The sequence below is a fragment of the Salvelinus sp. IW2-2015 genome, linkage group LG9, assembly GCF_002910315.2.
Source record: "Salvelinus sp. IW2-2015 linkage group LG9, ASM291031v2, whole genome shotgun sequence".
Taxonomy (NCBI): Eukaryota; Metazoa; Chordata; class Actinopteri; order Salmoniformes; family Salmonidae; genus Salvelinus; species Salvelinus sp. IW2-2015.
The window spans coordinates 10797131-10819961 of NC_036849.1; the positions used below are offsets into that span (position 1 = coordinate 10797131).

A 22831-nucleotide genomic window follows, 5' to 3' on the forward strand; every position below is an offset into this window, starting at 1 on the left:
ATATATGAAATTGGAAATATCTCATGTTATTGCACTCTTCATCAGTGACTCCCAAGTGTCGTCTAATACACCTGGAGATGTTGAGCAAGCACAGGACAGGAACCATGTTAACTGAGGGGAGTTTAGGGACAAAGTACCATCCAAACTGTGATGGAGCTGGTATGTTCAGACCTAAACAGTGCAGAGAGGAGGAGGACACCAAACTATGCTGGTGTGTTAACAAGGCTGGAGTCCCAGTCTCTGACAAGACACATGACCCCCTCAAATGTGACAGGCTGGTCACAGTCCAGTGAGTGAAATCATGAAGAAAACTATATATTTTATCATTAATATGTATTATATATTGTTTCTAAAATACATGATAGGTGATCAATAACTATGTTCTCTCTTTCATTTGTAGTGTAATTGATATTCAATTCACATTTAAAGTGGCGTTCACACCTGTTGCAAAAACCATCGATGAGATACGAAGGTTTGTGTCCTTCCTCTGTAGTAACCCATTGATATGCAGTTTTTATTTAAAAAAAAAATTATTGAAAAGTTATGTTGTCACGGCACCATTGTTGTTTCAGGCAGTTGGTATTAAAGCTGGACAGGGAATATACGCTGGATAAAACACAGATCTTAGACATAACTGTGAGTAAACAGGCATGTTTCCTCACAGATTATCGTTTGAGATTGTGAGTGAGCTCTGTCTTTATGAATGTGTTATTTGTGCCGGTCGGCCACCTCAGGTGCGGGAACTATACCAAGTAGTGTCCATCCGCCTGACTGACAACAGGACAGACAAAGAGCCAGTGGACATAGCAACTGTGGCCTACTACATTGAGAGAGATGTGAGACATTTTGTAAGAGCTGTATCTGCTTTCAGACCTTTCAAAAAGGCTGTTTGCTTGTAAAGTCATTGAATATCTCTAACAGTCGATGGGGGCTCCATATTTTAAGAAATAATCATTTTTTGTATAAAGGTCTATTCAATCTGGCATGCCTGGTGCTAATATTTTGCTTTAACTATGCAGTGGAATGTAACTGTTTTGCCATCCCGTCTAGTTGAAAAGCAACAAGTTTGGGTTTGAGGTGGACGGCCGGAGACTAGAGGTGGCGAGGGACTCCGTCAAGGTCCTATTCTTTCACTATGACCACCCACACATGGACATGATGACCATCAATCCAGGCTTTGCTGCCCTCATCCTCATCATTGCTCTGGCCATTATCATTGGTGTTTCTGTGTCTGTGAGTAAGAGCAAAACTAATTGTACAATACCACTGCCATCCTCACATCACAACTTCTCTCTCTCTTTGTCCATCACTATTGTCAGGTGGTGGTACAAAGGAAAGCTCTGCTGGAGAGGAGATTCCAGTTTGAAGTCATTGAGGTATAGTCTGATACAGCAAATCGCTGCATTAATCTGAACTCTTAATGTATTGTCCTGGGTTTTACTCTCCCTTTTTAAATGCAGGTTCAAGGGCAGGACAACCACCTGGAACAGCAAGAAGCTACCATGACCTACTTTGTTATGTGACATACTTTAATATCTTTGTTGGTTATAGTAGATTTGTTTGTTTTTTAGTTGTCACTCAGTTCATTTATATGCAAAGTTGTTGTCCAATTATCTCTTTCCCTGACTGAAACAATAGTCAGCTGCACATTATGGAAATATTGTAATTGGTTGATTTCTTAACATGGATTCTAACCTGTTGCTTTAATTAAATATTAAACAAGAATTGACCATGGTTGGAAAGAAAAAAATCAATATGTACTTTATTTGAAATAAAAATCTGAATTGTTTCAAATTGTTTATTTACTATTATTGTACTTCAAGAGGTGATACTTATGGTCTGTTACCATAACCTAATACAAGATTGTTCATTTGTTCAGAAAGCCAACTTTCTTTAATAGCTGCAGAATTGAATACCAAACAGCTGGCTACATCTAGTCCAAACTATACAATGAACATGTATGAAAGGTTTTACTAGTCAATAACAGTTTTGAAGCAGTAAGTGAAAGAACAGGACATTTCTGAAGTGCGTTCCGTCCCTGTTAGAGGTATAGTCCCTCTGGTGTCCCTTCCTGTTTCTTATACAACACGTTCTCCTTTGACTTCTTAAAGTCCTCGTTCGTCACCTTCATCCTGCGCTCTCTCAGAGCCATCAGCCCTGCCTCTGTACAAATGGCCTGAAATGAGAGAAATAAGTAAAAAACTTCAGTGAAAATTCTTTGAGGTGCCACAGGATGGCAGCAAAACCAGAAGGTAAAAGTTAAATAGAAGGGCATACAGTCTTTCTATCTCCCAGCTTGTTACTGCACCTTGATGTCAGCTCCGGAGAGGTCATCCTTGGCCAGGATCAGTTCGTCCAGGGTCACATCGTCTGCCACAGTCATCCTGCTGGTGTGGATCTGGAAGATCCTTCGCTTGGTCTTCTCATCCGGCAGGGGGAACTCTATTTTACGGTCAATACGGCCTGAGGAGTGGGGGACAAAAATATATACCAAATCAGAGAACATGCACCTTGGGGCAATCACATAAGATACGTGATCTTCCTGTCTGGGTTGGGTTCGTGCAGTGGGGGAGATCTTCATGGGCTATACTCGGCCTTGTCTCAGGGTAGTAAGTTGGTGGTTTGAAGATATCCCTCTAGTGGTGTGGGGGCTGTGCTTTGGCAAAGTGGGTGGGGTTATATCCTGCCTGGTTGGCCCTGTCCGGGGGTATCGCCGGACAGGGTCTCCCGACCCCTCCTGTCTCAGCCTCCTGTATTTATGCTGCAATAGTTTGTGTTGGGGTGCTAGGATCAGTCTGTTATTTCTCCTGTCTTGTCCTGTGTGAATTTAAGTATGCTCCCCCTAACTCTCTTCTCTCGGAGGACCTGAGCCCTAGGACCATGCCTCGGGAATACCTGGCCTGATGACTCCTTGCTGTCCCCAGTCCACCCGCTGCTGCTCCAGTTTCAACTGTTCTGCCTGCGGCTATGGAACCCTGACCTGTTCACTGGACGTGCTACCTTGTCCCGGTCCTGATGTTTTCGACTCTCTCCCGCACCTGCTGCCTCTAACTGAATGATCGGCTATGAAAAGCCAACTGACATTTACTCCTGAGTTGCTGACCTGTTGCACCCTCTACAACCACTGTTATTATTCGACCCTGCTGGTCATCTACGAATGTTTGAACATCTTGGCCATGTACTGTTATAATCTCCACCAGGCACAACCAGAAGAGGACTGGCCACCCCTCAGAGCCTGGTTCCTTTTCTAGGTTCCGGCCTTTCTAGGGAGTTTTTCCTAGCCACCGTGCATCTAGAGCTGCATTGCTTGCTGTTTGGGGTTTTAGGCTGGGTTTCTGTATAGCACTATATCGGCTGATGAAAAAAGGGTTTTAAAAATAAATTTGATACTGCATCTCCAATCATGACTTGCTCAAAGTCAGTATTAATTTAGGTTGGCATAGCCAGCATTGTAATTTCAATTGAAGATTCATAGTTGTATAATAATGTTATCGTGTACCTGGTCTGATGAGTGCAGGGTCCAGGGTCTCTATCCTGTTGGTGGCCATAATGACCTTGACATCGCCTCTGGAATCAAAGCCATCCAGCTGGTTAAGCAGCTCCAGCAAAGTCCTCTGGATCTCCCGCTCTCCTCCTGAGTTAGAGTCATACCTGCAGAGGACACAGTACTCAACCCACACCCTCAACCACTGAGACACACCATACAATTGTAGAGATTACCTCCTATACATGGAGGCTCATTGAAGTACACAAAACATAGTACTGTAATCCAGTGGCAGTCGGTGCCGTTTAAGATGAGGGAGGACATTTTTTTTTTTGAGCATGGTCTTATTTCTATTACAGCATATTGGATGATTGTCATTCATATTCCATTCACCCAGCTCAATGTAACAGCGATAGGTTTAGGCTACTATTAATGCAAATTAATTACTTAAAAATCATACAATGTGATTTTCTGGATTTTTGTATTAGATTCCGTCTCTCACAGTTGAAGTGTACCATTGATAAAAATTACAGACCTCTACATGCTTCGTAAGTAGGAAAACCTGCAAACTCAGAGTAAACTACTCACCACATTTTATGTACTGCAGTGCTAGCTAGCTGTAGCTTATTCTAGATTAATTCTCTGATCCTTTGACTGGGAGGACAACAAGAGCTCCTATAGGTTGGAGGACATCCTCCAGAAGTTGTCCTAATTACAGTGTAAGTCTATGGAAGGGGTTGAGAACCACGAGACTCCTAGGTTTTGTATTGAAGTCAATGTACCCAGAGGAGGACGGAAGCAAGCTGTCCTCCGGCTACACCATGGTGCTACTCTACAGAGTGGAAAACAGTGTTTTAATCAATTATTTGGTGACGTGAATATATTTAGCATAGTTTTATCTATAAAGGATAACTTTAATGTTTTACTATTTTTAGTTTTATGAAATTCACTGAGGATGGTCCTCACCTTACTCATCTTAGGAGCCTCCACTGCTGTAATCACATTGTGTCCACTGTACTGCTAATTCAATCACTTAGCAATAGTAAAGCAAGTAAGTAAGCTTTGTACGAACCAGAACGGCCCTTAGGCGCCTGCCCTATCTTCTGTTTCTGTAGCGAGAGGCAACTTAATGTCGGCCTACCAGTACACTCCCTGGACATACAGAGATGCATCAAGGTTTTGGTATGACCCGACCGGGGATGGAACCGCCAACCTTCCAATCTCAAGGTAGACACTATGGGCATATATTGGGCGACCAATGGAAAGTTGGGTGATGACTATTTATCAGAGTTCACATACAATGCCTTCAGAAAGTATTCACACCCCTTGACCTTTTCCACATTGTGGGTTACACATTTTTTGTCAATGATTTACACAAAATACTTTGTAAAGTCAAAAAAAAAAAAAAAAAGTCAATACATGCTAGAATCACCATTGGCAGTGATTACAGCTCTCTGCACTGATTACAGTCTTTCTGGGTAAGTCTCTAAGAGCTTTGAACACATGGACTGTATAAAATTTGCCCATTATTCTTTCTAACATTCTTCAAACTCTCAAGTTGATTGTTGATCATTGCTAGACAGCCATTTTCAAGTCTTGCCATAGATTTAAGCCGATTTAAGTCAAAACTAACTACTCCACTCGGGAACATTCAATGTCGTCTTAGTAAGCAACTCCAGTGTATATTTGGCCTTGTGTTTTAGGTCATTTGTTTTTAACTGACTTGCCTAGTTAAATAAAGGTAAAAAATTAATTTAAAAAATTGCCCTGCTGAAAAGGTGAATTTGTCTCCCCAGGGTCTGTTGGAAAGCAGACAGAACCAAGTTTACCTCTAGGATTTTGCCTGTGCTTAACTCTATTTAGTTTATTTTTATCATTCAAAAAACTCCCTAGTCCTTGCCAATGACAAGGATACCCATAACATGATGCAGCCACCACCATGCTTGAAAATATGAAGAGTGGTACTTAGCGATGTCTTGTGTTGGATTTGCCCAAAACAACACTTTGTATTCGGGATAAAAAGTTAATTTCTTTGCCACATTGCCATCTACCAAAAGGTGCAATTCTTTGTGAACCATTGGAAAACCTCCCTGGTCTTTGTGGTTGAATGAGGGACATTACATATAATTGTATATGTGGGGTACAGATATGGGGTAATCATTCAAAAATCATGTTAAAACACTATTATTGCACAGAGTGAGTCCATGCAACTTATTATGGGACTTGTTAAGCACATTTTTACTCCTGAACTTATTTAGGCTTGCGTTAACAAAAGGGGTCAATACTTATTGACTCAAGGCATTTCAGCTTTTCATTTTTTATTCATTTGAAAACATTACCCCATAAAGTCAAAGTGGAGTTTTGTGTGTAGATCAGGGACACAAAATCTAAACGGTATCAATTTTAAATTGAGGCTGTAACACAACATGTGGAAAAATTCAAGGGATGTGAATACTTTCTGAAGGCACTGTAGGTCTCCGTGATTAAGCAACCAGGAAATTAAGGAGTGCTCAACAATAATCACTACATACCTTTTTTTTTGTATCTAAGAAAAACGCCAAAATTATTGAAACCCTTGATGAAGATGAGCAAAAGAAATACTGTATAAAATAAACAACACAAATACTGAGCTGTATTGTATGCTCCCCTAAAATTGGGAAATTATATTATTTTATACTAAAACAATTGCACAGAGAAAGAGTTTGTTTAACAAGTAATAAAACAACATCTCAAAAGCCTCCACTGGTCCTGTTGCCTTTAAGGTCAACAGCATCCTGAACTTTACCAAGTACTGGGACATTTTAGTCAAAAACTTGGTTGCCTCTGCTAGGAGGCTGGCACTTGGTCGCAAGTGGATCTTCCAGCAAGACAATAACCCCAAGCAGACATCAACATCCACAAAGAAATGGTTAATTGACCACAAAAATCAACATTTTGCAATGGCTGTCTCAGTCTCCAGACTTGAATCCCAAATGAAAACCTGTGGTTTAAATTGAAGAAGGAGGTACATAAGCGCAGACGAAGGATATCAAGGATCTAGAAAGATTTGTGATGGAGGAATGGTCTAAGATTTGCCCAATGTGTTCTCCAATCTCATATCATTATCGTCACAAGGGGAGGGTGCCGGAGTATTGAAAACAGGGGTGGCAATAATTTTGACCCTTATGTGTTTTTTAGATTTTTCTTTGCTGTTAAACAACATTCTTTCTCTGAGCAATTTTTTCCAACAGATACACATTGAAACCTTGGTACAGCAGTGAAGGGAACAGGGAGAGGACCGAGCCTAGGCCGAGGGTGGGCCCTATTAGCAGAACACATATGTACTTGTTATTGCTAAATAACGAGGTGAACACAAGGACAGCGGTCAAAAGACGAGTGTGGGGAGGGCATGGTTCGTGTTTTGCGGATTCTGTTTTGCAAGCTGTGGCTTCTTTCTCTATAACTGTCTCCTATGTAAATGATGCAGACTATCGTAGCGATGACATCCTATACACATTGAGGTATACAAAACATAGTAATGTAAATCACATTGTGTCCACTGTACTGCTAATTCAATCATTAAGCAATAGTAAAGCAAGTAAGTAAGCCTTGTCCGAGCCAGAACGGCCTTTCGGCTCCTGCCCTATCTCCCGTTTCAGTAGCGAAAGGCAACTTAATGTCGGCCTACCAGTACACTCCCTGGACAGGACGCTAACGCTGAGTGCTATACAGAGAGGCATTGGAGTCTTTGGTATGACTCCACCGGGGATTGAACACCCAACCACCCAAACATAAGGCGGACACTAATAAGGCCACTGAGTTTGTGTAATAGCACAATAACATATTTGCCAATAGGCAAATATTGGTTGAGTAAGCATCGTTTCCTTGTTATTTTGGCATAGGCAAACATAGAACCTAAGTAGTAGCTTTCGTCCCAGATTTCAACCAGAAATCTACTTGTGCCTAAGAATAGTCCTTAGCAGTAATATATTGGCCATTTAAGACTCCCCCTCGAGACTTATTGCTTAATCAATTTTCATTTTGTTGCTAACCTAATCAAATACCATTGAAATATGGGTGTTGGTAGGTCTCTGTGATTCAGCAACCAGGAAAATAGGGGTGCTCAACTTCAAGGTCTTACTCATGAAAAACTTGGCATTGTAATTGCTAAATAACAGGAGTGAAAACAAGAACATGGGTCAACAGACGAGGGTGGGGAGGGCATGGTTCCTGTTTTGTGGTTTCTGTTTTGCAAGCTACAATATTGCCTTTTCACTCTATATCTGTCACCTACGTTAACGATGCAGACGGCTTCGTACCCGGTTTATGTAAATGAGTTTGTGGTTAACGAAACAGACCTATTAGCGTGCAACAAGTACAACTCATCCCTGAACCCAGAGTATAAATATTGGCTCACAAGCTGAGTGTGCCTCTCGAGTGTCTCCAGAAGCTGACAAACAATCTGACGAAGTATTGACAAAGTATTAGAATTGATAAAGTAACTGCCGTGTTGACGAAAAACGGCAATATAAACCTTCCCTACTTGAAGCCCTGCCTAGTGTCATCTCGGGAGTCCGGGCCAGCCTTCAGCAGACATGATGTACTGTTCTCTTCTGCTGATGATGATCCCTCTCCTGATGGCGCAACACACGTCATATACAAACCCTTCACTTCTGGGTAAGGCTCCAGAAGTTCCCAAGCGAGAGAAGTTACTAAGAGATAGGTGCCTTTACATTGCCAGAAGCTGCCAGGAAATAAGGGCACACTATTTTGAATTTGAAGACGGGCTGTACTACCTGACCACAGAGAACGGGGTGGTGTACCAAACCTTCTGCGACATGACCACAGACGGCGGCGGCTGGACGTTGGTGGCGAGCGTACACGAGAACAACATCTATGGGAAGTGCACGCTGGGTGACCGTTGGACAAGCCAGCAGGGCAGCAACCCCTTTCGGCCAGAAGGGGATGGCAACTGGGTCAACATGAACACTTTCGGAAAAGCTGAAGGCGCCACTGCTGACGATTACAAGAATCCTGGCTACTATGACATCAAGGCACAAGACATGTCGGTGTGGCACATTCCCAACAATAAACCGATGAAAGACCGAGACCGAGACACGCTTCCTGAGCCAATAAAGGGGAAACCTGTATGAACTCTTCCACAGGTACCCAGTGAAGTACAACGCTGGGGCACCTTTGATCAACAATGGACCTTCGATTCCCATAGTTTATGACCATGGGGACAAACAGACCACCAAAGCGTTTTACGGCCCTTATGCTCAAAGCGAGTTTGAACCAGGCTTCATCAGTTTCAGAGCAATTAATTGGGAACGGGCAGCCATGGCTATTTGCTCTGGAACCAAACCCAAAGGCGGACAGGTTGACGCATACTGTATTGGTGGTGGGCATTTCCCTGAGGCGGCCCCAAAACAGTGTGGGGACTTCACCTCCTTTGCCTGGAATGGCTATGGGACTGGAGTGCATCAAAAGACATGCTTGAGGCAGCTGTGTTACTCTTCTACCGCTGACGGCCAGGCCATTTTACTTTTCTACAGTCATTTTGTAAATTATATTACTGTAAACTAAAGCAATACTATAAAACAGTGGGCTCCAACTTTTTCTAGCATGAGAGCTACTTAAATATATATATATATTTTTTTACTTGTCACTACAATTTTTTTTTTTTTTTTTTAGTTCAAATAGGCACATTCTTATCCTCCCCCCTTCAATTGTCAATGTACCTGGTAAAATAGTGGCTAATAAACAACCAAGGGGGCCCTAAAAATCTGCTTAATGTTAACTAATGTTAACTTTCACTGCTATGCGGACGACACACAGCTGTACATTTCAATGAAACATGGTGAAGCCCCAAAATTGCCCTCGCTAGAAGCCTGTGTTTCAGACATAAGGAAGTGGATGGCTGAAAACGTTCTACTTTTAAACTCGGACACAACAGAGAAGCTTGTTCTAGGTCCCAAGAAACAAAGAGATCTTCTGTTGAATCTGACAATTAATCTTGATGGTTGTAAAGTCGTCTCAAATAAAACTGAAGGACCTCGGCGTTACTCTGGACACTGATCTCTCTTTTGACGAACATATCAAGACTGTTTCAAGGACAGCTTTTTTCCTTCTACGTAACATTGCAAAAATCAGAAACTTTGTCCAAAAATGATGCAGAAAAATTAATTCATGCTTTTGTTACTTCTAGGTTAGACTACTGCAATGCTCTACTTTCCGGCTACCCAGATAAAGCACTAAATAAACTTCAGTTAGTGCTAAATACGGCTGCTAGAATCCTGACTAGAACCAAAACATTTGATCATATTACTCCAGCGCTAGCCTCCCTACACTGGCTTCCTGTTAAGGCCGGGGCTGATTTCAAGGTTTTACTGCTAACCTACAAAGCATTACATGGGCTTGCTCCTACCTATCTTTCCAATTTGGTCCTGCCGTACATACCTACACGTACGCTACGGTCACAAGACGCAGGCCTCCTAATTGTCCCTAGAATTTCTAGGCAAACAGCTGGAGGCAGGGCTTTCTCCTATAGCTCCATTTTTATGGAATGGTCCGCCTACCCATGTGAGAGACGCAGACTCGGTCTCAACTTTTAAGTCTTTACTGAAGACTCATCTCTTCAGTGGGTCATATGATTGAGTGTAGTCTGGCCCAGGAGTGTGAAGGTGAACGGAAAGGCTCTGGAGCAACGAACCGCCCTTGCTGTCTCTGCCATTTATGAACATTTGAACATCTTGGCCATGTTCTGTTATAATCTCCACCCGGCACAGCCAGAAGAGGACTGGCCACCCCTCATAGCCTGGTTCCTCTCTAGGTTTCTTCCTAGGTTTTGGCCTTTCTAGGGAGTTTTTCCTAGCCACCGTGCTTCTACACCTGCATTGCTTGCTGTTTGGGGTTTTAGGCTGGGTTTCTGTACAGCACTTTGAGATATCAGCTGATGTAAGAAGGGCTATATAAATAAATTTGATTTGCTAATTTCCCCAAATTGTGTTCTCATTAATTTCCTGGTTTTAGGAAAAAATTACAATTGTTCATAGAGAAACAACAAAATGGGATGTTCTGAATCCACGTTAACGCTTACACCATATAAGAAAGTTTCCCAGAATTTTTTTAAATACACATTTAGATTTGAGTGTCATTCCCCTTTAATTGCGCATCTATCGAGTCTGAAATGTCCCGTCTAATGTGCCAGTTTTGCGATGGTTCTGTACTGTTGCTGCTAATTTCATGGCAAAGTTTGCAAATAACAAATAATAGATACAAATAATATACTTACTCATGATATACTTCTGCCAGGTAAGCCTACTTTGCAGTTAACCTTCTCAATTAAATGCTATGGGGAAAGTACTTATTTCAATCCACAAGATGGTTATCACATTGTTTATGACAGGTGGAATTGTTTGACGAGCTACTCATGGGTGGGATGCAAGCTACTGGTAGCTCGCGATCGACCTGTTGGAGACCCCTGCTATAAAACAATAACTATTCAGTACCATCACATGTGAAGACGTGTGCCTTATATAATCTTTAAGTTGCTGATATTGTGATTTGCTCTAGGCCAGCCCAAGATAATGTAAAACACTTAATGACAACTGTTGTATTTAGGGGGATGGCGGTAGGAAAGTGGGTTTGTGTGTGCTTGTTTGTACTTTTTCCCCCACTGTGCAATAATGTAACAACAATAAAGTAGTCTATAGATTTGTGAACATGAAATGAGCCTACTGTATTTTTTCATTATAATTATGATGAACTCCTCATCAACATAAGACACATACTCTGCACACAACCTCAATGACCACAGTCCGCTAGCCTTGCCTTTTAGTCCCGATGGCATCGATCTCATCGATGAAGACGATGGAGGGTGCGTGTTCCTCGGCCACCCTGAACAGCTCTCGGACCAGCTTAGGCCCGTCCCCCAGGTACTTCTGGATCAGCTCAGAGCCCACCACACGCAGGAAAGTTGCGGACGTCTGGTTAGCCACCGCCTTGGCCAGTAGGGTCTTCCCTAACACATCATAAGAACAGTGTCAAACGATGCCACTTTTAGAGGCAGTTTCTAGATGTAGTTTTGGACTACAAAGCAAGTTCAATGGAGAATCTCCCTTTTAAAATGCTTTTTAGTCCAGGATTAGGCTTAAAGGTGCAATCCTCAGTTGAAACTATAACAAAGTGTTTCAGTAAAAAGCTGAAGGATGGGGCTGGAGAAATGTAACCACTTAAATTCAGACTGAGCTATGGACTGACCATCCATGATATCAAAATTATAGCTTTAACCATGTTGAGGCTATACAGTGTTTGTTTACATTTACTTTGTTTACAAAAATTGGAGTAGAAAAAGCTCATATTTTGGGTTCTGATGGGATATGACAGTTGAACTTAAGTCCATGAGACATTTATAAGTTATATTCTTGAAGAATCAATGGGAAAATATAATTAATGAATAACTCTGAAATCAAATGTAGCAACTGCAGATTGCCCTTTTAATCTGTGCACAGGAAAACTGTCTGCAATTGTCTGCAATTGTTTTAGTTGTTTTACCGGTCCCTGGTGCGCCATACAAAATGACTCCTTTAGGAGGTTTGATGCCCATCTCTTCATAGTACTCCGGATGGGTCAGAGGGAGCTCCACAGACTCCTGAGAGGAACACAGGGAGCCACAAGTATAGTTGTCAATCAGGAAAAATGTTTACCATGTGTTTGATATCGTTCCATATAAGCCATTACAATGACTCTGTACTCCAATTTAAAGTGACACTAGCCTCCACGGACCCAGCTGTAACCATTTACATTAAGCATACAGAATAGTTGGTTTGGAAAAATCTTGGGAATCTTATGCATTGAAACGCTATGACTGAGTAGAGCATTAACATGACCTGTTGTACTTTACTCTACTGCTCTACCTTAATTTCCTGGATCTGGTTATCCAGTCCACCAATGTCAGCGTACGTCTCCTGTGGGGCCTTCTCCACCTTCATCACTGTCACAAGAGGATCAGTGTCATCCATTAGGACCCCAATGACGGCATGGACCTGTGAACACACACGTCACTCAATGGCAGTGTACAGTAAATATCAGCTTTCAATGAATGCTTTGCCAGAGTCAGGGCAACAGCCAAACACAGCTTAGTGGCAGACTCCGTCAGTAATGGCAGACTCGGTCAGTACCTTGTGGTTGAGAAGGACGGAACAGCCCGGCTCCAGCAGGTCCTTGTCTACAAAGGAGAGGATGCTGACATAGTGCTCAGAGCCCACAGACGTAGAAACGATGGCGTGGTTGTCATCGATGATCTCTTCCAGGTTCCCCACTGACATGGGGGTTCCTCTAAGATCGTCTACCTTAGACCTCTCCTCCTGCAGGACAACAGAGGATGGATGAATTCATTAATAGATTTAGATAAAAAGGTGCAGTGTGAAGGCTTTATAGTGTTATGTTTTATAGGGATGCAAAGAGATTGACTGATAAATATTTTACTGATAGGACCATATGAACAGTATGTAGCCTGTGTTTTATATGCTGCCTGCACATTAAGTGCCCCTCGGGAACAATAAAGATCAAGACGTTTTAATAGATTTTCTAGTACACTACCTCTTGTTTCTCCTCAAGGGGCTTCATCTGTTCCTGGTTCCTGATAAACTCCTCCTCCATCAGCAGGTAGTCTTTGATCCGCTCCTGCTTCAGCAGCTTCAGCCTGCAGTGCGTGTGGGGAGTTACTGAGAATGAGAGAGAGAGAGAGAGAGAGAGAGAGAGAGAGAGAGAGAGAGAGAGAGAGATCATTCAGTTGTATGGAACAGGTAAAATTGTCTGGAAAAGCAGCAGTTGTAAAATTGTAAGCAGCAGTCTGTTGCGGTTTACAATTCAACATCAGTAAGTAGAAAGGATCTCTGCCATGACAATGAAAAGTATAAAGTTAAATGTAGCCCAACTAACTTACCAAGAGGTAGCTTGCTGGCAGCATCAGGTCCCTTGCTCTTCTTCTTCCTCTTCCCAACCCTGGTGGGGATTGGTGGTTCATATTTCTTTTTCTTATCCTGAACAGTCCAGCAAAAGTTTACAGAACAGTGTGACCAGTTATCAGACATAAAGAATCAATGTGTAGCAAACTGGTTAGATGAATATTCAAGTTTTCACAAGATTGGCTTTAGTGTTATTAACAACATTAGATAGCTAACGTTACTAGATTTTGAGACAGAGTAACGTTAGCTAGCTAGCTAATTACTAGTATGGATTATTTACCTTGTCGTCTTTTTTTCCTCCCCCGGGACCATGTCCTCCACTCTGACTTTGACCCTTGTCAAATAAATCACATATCGAACACACAGTGAAGATACAGTCAAAAGCACTTAGCTAGTAACAGTAAGTTAGCTGTACTTCAAACCTATAACAAGTTGCTAGCCATAATCTACCTAGCTAGCTAACATGTTTCCACTGGCTGCAAATGGTAGATTGGAATTAAAATGCAGCAAACACGTTCAACAAAATGACAGTTTAGAATGTGATCATAAATTAAGTTAAAAAGTGATGAAATCCTTTAAAACACTAGAAATATTGATTTGGAGAAACTGCTGGCTCACCATAGCTTGCTATCCGGTCTGTCAGCGTCGCTTACGTAATACGTCAGAGTAAGGCAAGCGAAGCATATCAAAATGAAGAAAAATCGACCATATGAAAACTGATGGAAAATGATGGCTGTTTTGTGAGAACCAAATCAATGGCGAAGACGCTGTCGCCAGGACATACAGAGTTATCAATAAATGTATATTCATGGTGATTAATTTGCATTTGAAACCAATTCCCAACACATACAACCAGGCCTTTAAACATTTAAGTACATTCAATCGGCACATGAAGCCTATCATGCTCTGCAAATGGGTCATGGCTAGAAGGAGTACAGCTTTTGTCAAATTGAGATCAAAAGTAGATTTTGTTTAGTATTTTGGCTAACCCTAACCCAACCCTTTTCCTAAACTTAACCTAATTATCCTAACCTGCTATGTTAATTCTCCTTACCTGCTGGGTAAATTCTCCTAACCTTCTACGAAAGTCAAATCTGACAAAATCTGTGTCCCATCTAGTCAAAACCCTGAAAATGGTGGAGACCTCCCAGTGAGTAAAATTAGACATCTCTTCCAGATGTTGAAATTAGGTAAACGGTTCTGAATTAAAGTTGAAAATACATATTTTCCATATGTTTAAAATATTTTTTTCCGGATGTTGAAAAACGTATTTTCCAGACATTGAGAAGACATCTTGCATTTCATAAATGCATGCTTTTCAACTGATCGCTGCCCGCACCCGCCCGACTAGCATCACTACTCTGGACGGTTCTGACTTAGAATATGTGGACAACTACAAATACCTAGGTGTCTGGTTAGACTGTAAACTCTCCTTCCAGACTCACATTAAGGATCTCCAATCCAAAAATAAATCTAGAATTGGCTTCCTATTTCACAACAAAGCCTCCTTCACTCATGCTGCTAAACATACCCTCGTAAAACTGACTATCCTACCGATCCTTGACTTCGGCGATGTCATTTACAAAATAGCCTCCAACACTCTACTCAGCAAATTAGATGTAGTCTATCACAGTGCCATCCGTTTTGTCACCAAAGCCCCATATACTACCCACCTCTGCGACCTGTATGCTCTCGTTGGCTGGTCCTCGCTTCATATTCGTCGCCAGACCCACTGGCTCCAGGTCATCTATAAGTCTTTGCTAGGTAAAGCCCCGCCTTATCTCAGCTCACTGGTCACCATAGCAACACCCACCCGTAGCACGCGCTCCAGCAGGTATATTTCACTGGTCATCCCCAAAGCCAATTCCTACTTTGGCCGCCTTTCCTTCCAGTTCTCTGCTGCCAATGACTGGAACGAATTGCAAAAATCACTGAAGCTGGAGACTCCCTCACTAACTTTAAGCATCAGCTGTCAGAGCAGCTTACCGATCCCTGTACCTGTACACAGCCCATCTGTAAATAGCCCATCCAACTACCTCATACCCATATTGTTATTTATTTTTGCTCTTTAGCACCCCAGTATCTCTACTTGCACATCATCATCTGCACATCTATCACTCCAGTGTTAATGCTAAATTGTAATTATTTCGCCACTATTGCCTATTTATTGCCTTACCTCCCTAATCTTACTACATTTGCACACACTGTATATTTTTCTATTGTGTTATTGACTGTACGTTTGTTTATCCCATGTGTAACTCTGTGTTGTTTTTGTCACACTGCTTTGCTTTATCTTGGCCAGGTGACAGTTGTAAATGAGAACTTGTTCTCAACTGGCCTACCTGGTTAAATGAAGGTGAAAAAAAATAAAAATCTTCTACAGAAGAGGTCTTTTACAGATGTTGAAAATATGTAATTTTTTGGTCATTGTTTCTATGGCCAAATTTCAACAGTATACATTCACTTATATCTACATGTCAATGAAGAAAGCATTATATCACATTCAAAAAATTGTATTCCAATTAAAATTGAAAAATGGAGTGAAGTGAAGATTGCAGTATTAAATCTGGTTGCCAAAATAGTCCAGGAGAGATCCCCAAAACGACCATATTGTTCGATTTGGTATAGAAGCGTGAAAATTGGCACACTTGTATACTTTTTTGCTTTCAACAAAACCCTGATATTGTGCTATTTCAGCGAAGTCTCGGGTCGGCCTGTAGCGCACCCTATAGTTCAATGGTGAAAATGCAATTGCCAGATTTTTTACGTTTTGGGTCATAGCTTCCCTTGTGTTGGGTCGACATGGCCCCAAAATAGCGTTAAATGTTTGTATTGGTTTGGGGAACACATTGAATCAACAACAAAAACCATATGGTCCTTGCTTTTACCTTGATGATTGAAACAATGATGAAAAGCCATCAGAAATCACAGTCAGATTTGTATATTCAAACTTTCAAAGTGGTGTATTACATAAAAAGTTACCTTTTACACTCTAAAAAAGTTAGGTAAGTATTCCTTAAGACTGCTTGTTACAATGATATATATATATATATATATATAACTTTTTCCACATTGTGACATTACAGCCTTATTCTAAAAATGCTGAAAAAAATTGATTATAAAAATGTCTTCATGAAAAAATGCATTTCAAAAAATAAAACTTAAATATCACATTTACGTAAGTATTCAGACCCTTTACTCAGTACTTTGCGTAAGCACCTTTGGTAGCGATTACAGCTTCAAGTCTTCTTGGGTATGACGCTACAAGCGTGGCACACCTGTATTTGGGGAGTTTCTCCCATTCTTCTCTGCAGATCCTCTCAAGCTCGGTCAGGTTGGTTGGGGAGTGTCGCTGCACAGCTATTTTTAGGTTTCTCCAGAGATGTTTGATCGGGATCAAGTCCAGGATCTGGCTGGGCCACTTAAGGACATTCAGAGACTTATCCCAAAACCACTCCTGTGTGAACCGTCACCCCAGTCTGAGGGCCTGAGCACTCTGGAGCAGTTTTTCATCAAGGAACTCTCTGTACTTTGCTCCGTTCATCTTTCCCTCGATCCTGACTAGTCCCCAGTCCCTGCCGCTGAAAACCTTCCCACAGCATGATGCTGCCACCACCATGCTCCGCCGTAGGGATGGTGCCAGGTTTCCTCCAGACGTGGCGCTTGGCATTCAGGCCAAAGAGTTCAATCTTGGTTTCATCAGACCAGAGAATCTTGTTTCTCATGATCTGAGAATCCTTTAGGTGCCTTTTGGAAAACTCCAAGCAGGCTGTAATGTGCCTTTTACTGTGGAGTGGCCCTTCTCCCCCGATTGCTCTGTTTGGCTGGGCCGCCAGCTCTAGATGTCATGCCCTGATCTGTTTCACCTGTCTTTGTGATTGTCTCCACCCACCTTCAGGTGTCACCTGTTTTCCTCATTAGTCCCTGGGTACTTATTCAAGTGTTCCCTGTTTGTCTGTTGCCAGTTCGTTTTGTCAAGTCAACCAGCGTGTTATTTACGTGCTCCTGTTTGTTCCTTTTCTCTGTTTTTGCTAGTCCTCCCGGTTTTGACCCTTGCCTGCCTTGACTCTGAACCCACCAGCTTGACCATACTGCCTGCCCTAACCTGCCTGCCACCCTGTACCTCCTGGACTCTGACTTTATGATCCTTTGCCTGTCGACGACCATTCTCTTGCCTGCCCTTTGGAATTATGATAAATATCAGAGACCATCTTCCTCCCGTGTCTGCATCTGGGTCAAGCCCTGTGCCCTTATACTAGGAAGAGTCTTGGTGGTTCCAAACCTCTTCCATTTAAGAATGATGGAGGCTACTGTGTTTTTGGGGACCATCAATGCTGCAGACATTTTTGGGTACATTTCCCCAGATCTGTACCTTAACACAATCCTGTCTCTGAGCTCTACGGACAATTCCTTCAACCTCATGGCTTGGTTTTTGCTCTGACATGCACTCTCAACTGTGGGACCTTATACAGACAGGTGTGTGCCTTTCCAAATCATGTCCAATCAATTGAATTTACCACAGATGAACTGCAATCATGTTGAATAAACATCTCTAGGATGGAAACAGGATGCAGCTGAGCTCAATTTCAAGTCTCATAGCAAAGGGTCTGAATACTTATGTAAATAAGGTATTTCTGTTTTTAATACATTTGCAAACATTTCTAAAAACCTGTTTTCACTTTGTCATTATGGGGTATTGTGTGTAGATGTAATCTATTTAAGAATAAGGCTGTAACATAAATAAATGTGGAAAAAGGATATAAATATATATACTGTACGTCCCCTGTCTATTACTAATGTTGAATAAAATTTAATTTGAACTTACTCTCTTGTCCTCTGATTTCAGCCTTTTGTGGGTAGAAATTTATGACAAAATATCCACAGCCCAATTCTAATATGTCCAATTATTTATATTTTGACCGATCAGATATTTTGCCAATAACTGGACAAAAGATCACAACTGGGCTTCCTGTGTAAACGCAGCCTAGATTTATTTTTCTCCACTCCTAAAGGTGTAATTCACTTATATTTTTGTACATTTCGAATTACCAGGGGTGCTGCAGCAGCCTCAACACCATCAGCAGCCTCCAGCATCCTTAGCAGCCGTCAGCATTCTCAGCACCCTTAGTAGCTTTAGCAGCCCTCAGCAGTCCTCAGCACCCTAAGTAACCTCATCAGCATCATCAGACTCAGCACCCTCAGCAGCACTCAGAACCCTCAGCACCCCTCGGCAGCCCTTAGCAGCCTCAACAGCCCTTATCACCCTCAGCAGCCATCAGCAGCCTCAGCAAACCTCAGCAGCCCTCAGCACCCTCAGTACCCTCAGCAGCCCTCAGCAGCCGTCAGCACCCTCAGCAGCCCCAAGCAGTCCTCAGCAGTCCTCAACAGCCCTCACCACCCATCAGCATCCTCACCAGCCCTCACCAGCCCTCAGCACCCCTCAGCACCCCTCATCAGCCCTCAGCACCCACAGGAGCCCTCAGCACCCACAGGAGCCCTCAGCAAACCTCAGCAGCCATCAACACCCTCAGCAGCCCGCAGCAGCAATCAGTGCCCTAAGCAGCCCTCAGTGCCCTCATTAGCTCTCAGCACCCTCAGCGCCCTCAGCAGCCATCAGCAGCTCTCAGCACCCCTTGGCACCCTCAGCAACTCTCAACAACCTCAGGAGCCCTCAGCACCCGTAGCATCCTCCAGCATCCTCCAGCAGCCTCCAGCAGCCCTCAGCACCAATCAGCAGCACTCAGCAGCCCTGAGCACCGTCAGCAGCCCTCAGCAGCCCTACTTCCCGCAGCTTTGTATTTCAATACCCATGGCACATGCACTTATATATTTTTTTATCTTAATACAAGTGCCTCTTCACCTTGTGAGACCTGGGAGATCATTTGAAAGCATTAGCATTTGTTCATAATGAGAGTCTGGCAGTGAGACGCGACAGCATCACATTTATCTTTTCAAAAGCCAGAGAGAGATAAAACCTAATAATGCTCTACGATACGGGAAGTAAGTACACCTCCAGACTGATGAAACATGGAAATGACTCTTGTTTGTTCAGTGTGGTCTGCATTTGCTGCTGACATTTCCAAACATAAAGCCACTGTAAGCCTATTAATTTAAGGGACATTTCAAATGAAAACTACTGTGGAACAGAAATAAGCTTCCTGTGTGTCATAACTTTTATGCAACCCACTCTTATGCTTAAATGAGGACATGCAGATGCTGAACTCTGTGCATTCAGAAAGTATTCAGACCCCATGACTTTTTCTACATTTTGTCACGTTACAGCCTTATTCTAAAATGGACTAAATAAATAAAAAAGTCACCAATCTACACACAATACCCCGTAATGACAAAACCAAAACAGGTTTTTAGAAATTGTTGCAAATGTATTAACAATATAAAACAGAAATACCCTTGTTTACTTAAGTATTCAGACCCTTTGCTATGTGACTCGAAATTGAGCTCAGGTGCATCCTGTTTATATTGATCATCTTTGAGATGTTTCTGCAACTTGATTGAGTCCACCTGTGGTAAATTCAATTGATTTGGAAAGGCACACACCTGTCTTTATAATGTCCCACCGTTGACAGTGCATATCAGAGCAAAAACCGAGCCATGAGGTCGAAGGAATTGTCCGTAAAACTCAGAGACAGGATTGAGTAGAAGCACAGATCTGGGGAAGGGTACCACAAAATGAAGGTCCCCAAGAACATAGTGGCCTCCATCATTATTAAATAGAAGAATTTTGGAACAAGCAAGACTCTTCCTAGAGCTGGCCGCACAGACAAACTGAGCAATCGGGGGAGAAGGGCCTTGGTCAGGGAGGTCACCAAGAACCCGATGGTCACTCAGACAGAGCTCCAGAGTTCCTCTGTGGAGATGGGAGAACTTTCCAGAAGGACATCCATCCCTGCAGCACTCTACCAATCAGGCCTTTATGGTAGAGTGGCCAGATGGAAACCACTCCTCAGTAAAAGGCACATGACAGTCTGCTTGGAGTTTGCCAAGAGGCACCTAAATACTCTCAGACCATAAGGAACAAGATTCTCTGGTCTGATGAAACCAAGATTTAACTTGTTGGCCTGAATGCCAAGTGGCTGGAGGAAACTTGGCACCATCCCTACGGTGAAGCATGGGGATGGCAGCATCATGCGGTGGGGATGTATTTCAGCAGCAGTGACTGGGAGACTAGTCAGGATCGAGGGAAAGATGAACGGAGAAAAGTACAGAGAGATCCTTGATGAAAACAAGACAACAACCCTAAGCACACAGTCAAGACAACACAGGTGTGGCTTCGGGACTAGTCTCTGAATGTCCTTGAGTGGCCCAGCCAGAGCTTGGACTTGAACCCGAACTAACATCTCTGGAGAGACCTGAAAATAGCTGTGCAGCGACGCTCCCCATCCTACTTGACAAAGCTTGAGAGGACCTGCAGAGAAGAATGGGATAAACTGTCACGCCCTGACCTTAGAGATCCTTTTTATGTCTCTATTTGGTTTGGTCAGGGTGTGATTTGGGGTGGGGATTCTGTTTTGTTTTCTATGTTTCTTTATTTCTATGTTTTGGCCGGGTATGGTTCTCAATCAGGGACAGCTGTCTATCGTTGTCTCTGATTGTGAATCATACTTAGGCAGCCCTTTTTCTCTCCTTTCAGTGTGGGTAGTTAACTTTGTTTGTTGCACTAATGCCCTGTAAGCTTCACGGTTGTTTCTTTCGTTTGTTGTTTTGTTGGCGACATTTTAAATAAAGAGGAAAATGTACGCTCACCACGCTGCACCTTGGTCTTCTTCCAGCATCGGCCGTGACAGAAACTCCCCCAAATACAGGTGTGCCAAGCTTGTAGCGTCATACCCAAGAAGACTCAAGGCTGTGATCGCTGCCAAAGGTGCTTCAACCTAGTACTGAGTAAAGGGCCTGAATACTTAGGTAAATATGATATTTTCATTTTTTATTTTGAACAAAGTTGTGCCAAAAATGTCTTAACCTGTTTTTGCTTTGTCAGTATGGGTATTGTGTGTAGATTGATGGGGGGGGGGGGGGGGGGGGGACGACGACGACGACGACAATGTATCCATGTTAGAATTAGGCTGTAACTAAACAAAATGTGGAGATTCAACGAGCATAATACTTTCCGAATGCACCGTATATGTAATCCATCCACACATTATAAAAGACCATGTACAGAAAAGTTATATTCCCAAAGTCATTTGAATACATTAAGATAGTTGCAAAAATAATGATTGATTACTAATTGAGTCTTTCAGTAGAACATTCTATAGCTGAACCACCACAACGTGAAACTCATTGATGAACAGCATTTGTTCCAGACACATTATTTCAATGAACTATGGACCATCAAGTAGTTGTTTCTTTGAAATGACTCTAATGATTAGTTATTTGTTTACAAAGACTTCACTGCCTTAGCAGACTCTCTTTAAGGGCACATTATAGAGTACAAGTCGTTCCATAATTACATGTCAGATCTGTAATTGACAGTTGTAATGAATGAGATCAGTGTATATCAATCTTAGCACCATAATTGTCTTGTCATCCATCTCCTGCTAGGGGAAGAATTGGTCTGGACAGATGCACTTTGTCATATTCTCATCAGGGAGTAACTAATTAACTGGAAGACATTTGCACACCTGTCCTTCTGCTGTCTTGTCCTGCAGCAAAGTATGGAATGAGAAAATACGTATGTATGTATGTAGGGCAGAGAGCTTCTTATCAACATGTAATCATCTGAGAATTTAGGTCAAGTCAGCAACGGGGACAGATATCTATAAATGTCATGGTTTGGTTTATATATTCCTCTCCATTGTCATACACAGATTAGACATGAGGAACTAACACATTGTGCTCAATCATTTCTCCAGTAGATGGGGATGTGTTACTGTGGACAAATAGCCCCGTCTATACACAATATGTGTTATCTTGGATCCTTGGGACGTCCCTACCCCTTTGGAGTTGACATTGTAAATGGTAATTGTAAGGGTTAAGGTTACGGTTAGGGTTAGGTAAGGGACATTTTAAATGGTTACGTTAAGGTTAGAGTTAGGGTAAGGGTAGGGGTGAAGGTTAGGGTTAGTGTTATGGGTATGGACGTCCCAATGATCCCAGATAGCAATTCCCATCTATACACGACTCACTGGTTGGTATTTTTCCATTCTAGAACACAGCTATTTAAAGTAGCCTGCAGTGGCATTCCAAGGCCAGACAACATTCTGTAGGTCAGTCAGTTCCTTGAACACTCACCCCACAAAGGCACATCTACTACTCGCGCGATCAAGACACTACCCACTTTATATTTGTTAATATAGTCATACTTGACTTAGCACATTGATGACCTAGACTGTGTCTCCTATTGTGTACATATCAGGCTATTACTATGCATTATATT

General features: G+C 42.4%; 2 protein-coding genes and 1 pseudogene across 2 annotated transcripts; 2 read left to right on the forward strand and 1 right to left on the reverse strand.

The window, feature by feature from the left end:
• Nucleotides 1–1745: 1745 nt before the first annotated feature.
• LOC111968558 (26S proteasome regulatory subunit 4) lies at nucleotides 1746–14118 on the reverse strand. The gene is made up of 11 exons (XM_023994220.2): nucleotides 14053–14118; nucleotides 13715–13768; nucleotides 13413–13509; nucleotides 13067–13191; nucleotides 12646–12831; nucleotides 12382–12510; nucleotides 12020–12116; nucleotides 11297–11486; nucleotides 3500–3651; nucleotides 2309–2463; nucleotides 1746–2176 (listed from the first exon to the last, which is right to left on the reverse strand). Exons 1-11 carry the CDS (start codon nucleotides 14053–14055, stop codon nucleotides 2042–2044), a joined length of 1323 nt encoding a protein of 440 aa, XP_023849988.1. The 5' UTR covers nucleotides 14056–14118; the 3' UTR covers nucleotides 1746–2041.
• Nucleotides 7189–9072, forward strand: LOC111968560 (intelectin-like; annotated as a pseudogene).
• A 449-nt stretch (nucleotides 14119–14567) lies between the features above and the next one.
• Nucleotides 14568–21456, forward strand: LOC139028270 (uncharacterized). The gene is made up of 3 exons (XM_070445276.1): nucleotides 14568–14584; nucleotides 18622–19229; nucleotides 21452–21456. Exons 1-3 carry the CDS (start codon nucleotides 14568–14570, stop codon nucleotides 21454–21456), a joined length of 630 nt encoding a protein of 209 aa, XP_070301377.1.
• Nucleotides 21457–22831: the final 1375 nt, after the last annotated feature.

Coding starts and splice junctions, on each gene's coding strand:
- LOC111968558 (XM_023994220.2), bottom strand. Junction 13,192..13,412: donor TGCCAGCAAGCTACCTCTTG/GTAAGTTAGTTG, acceptor TCTCATTCTCAG/TAACTCCCCACACGCACTGC. Junction 12,832..13,066: donor CCCTTGAGGAGAAACAAGAG/GTAGTGTACTAG, acceptor GTTGTCCTGCAG/GAGGAGAGGTCTAAGGTAGA.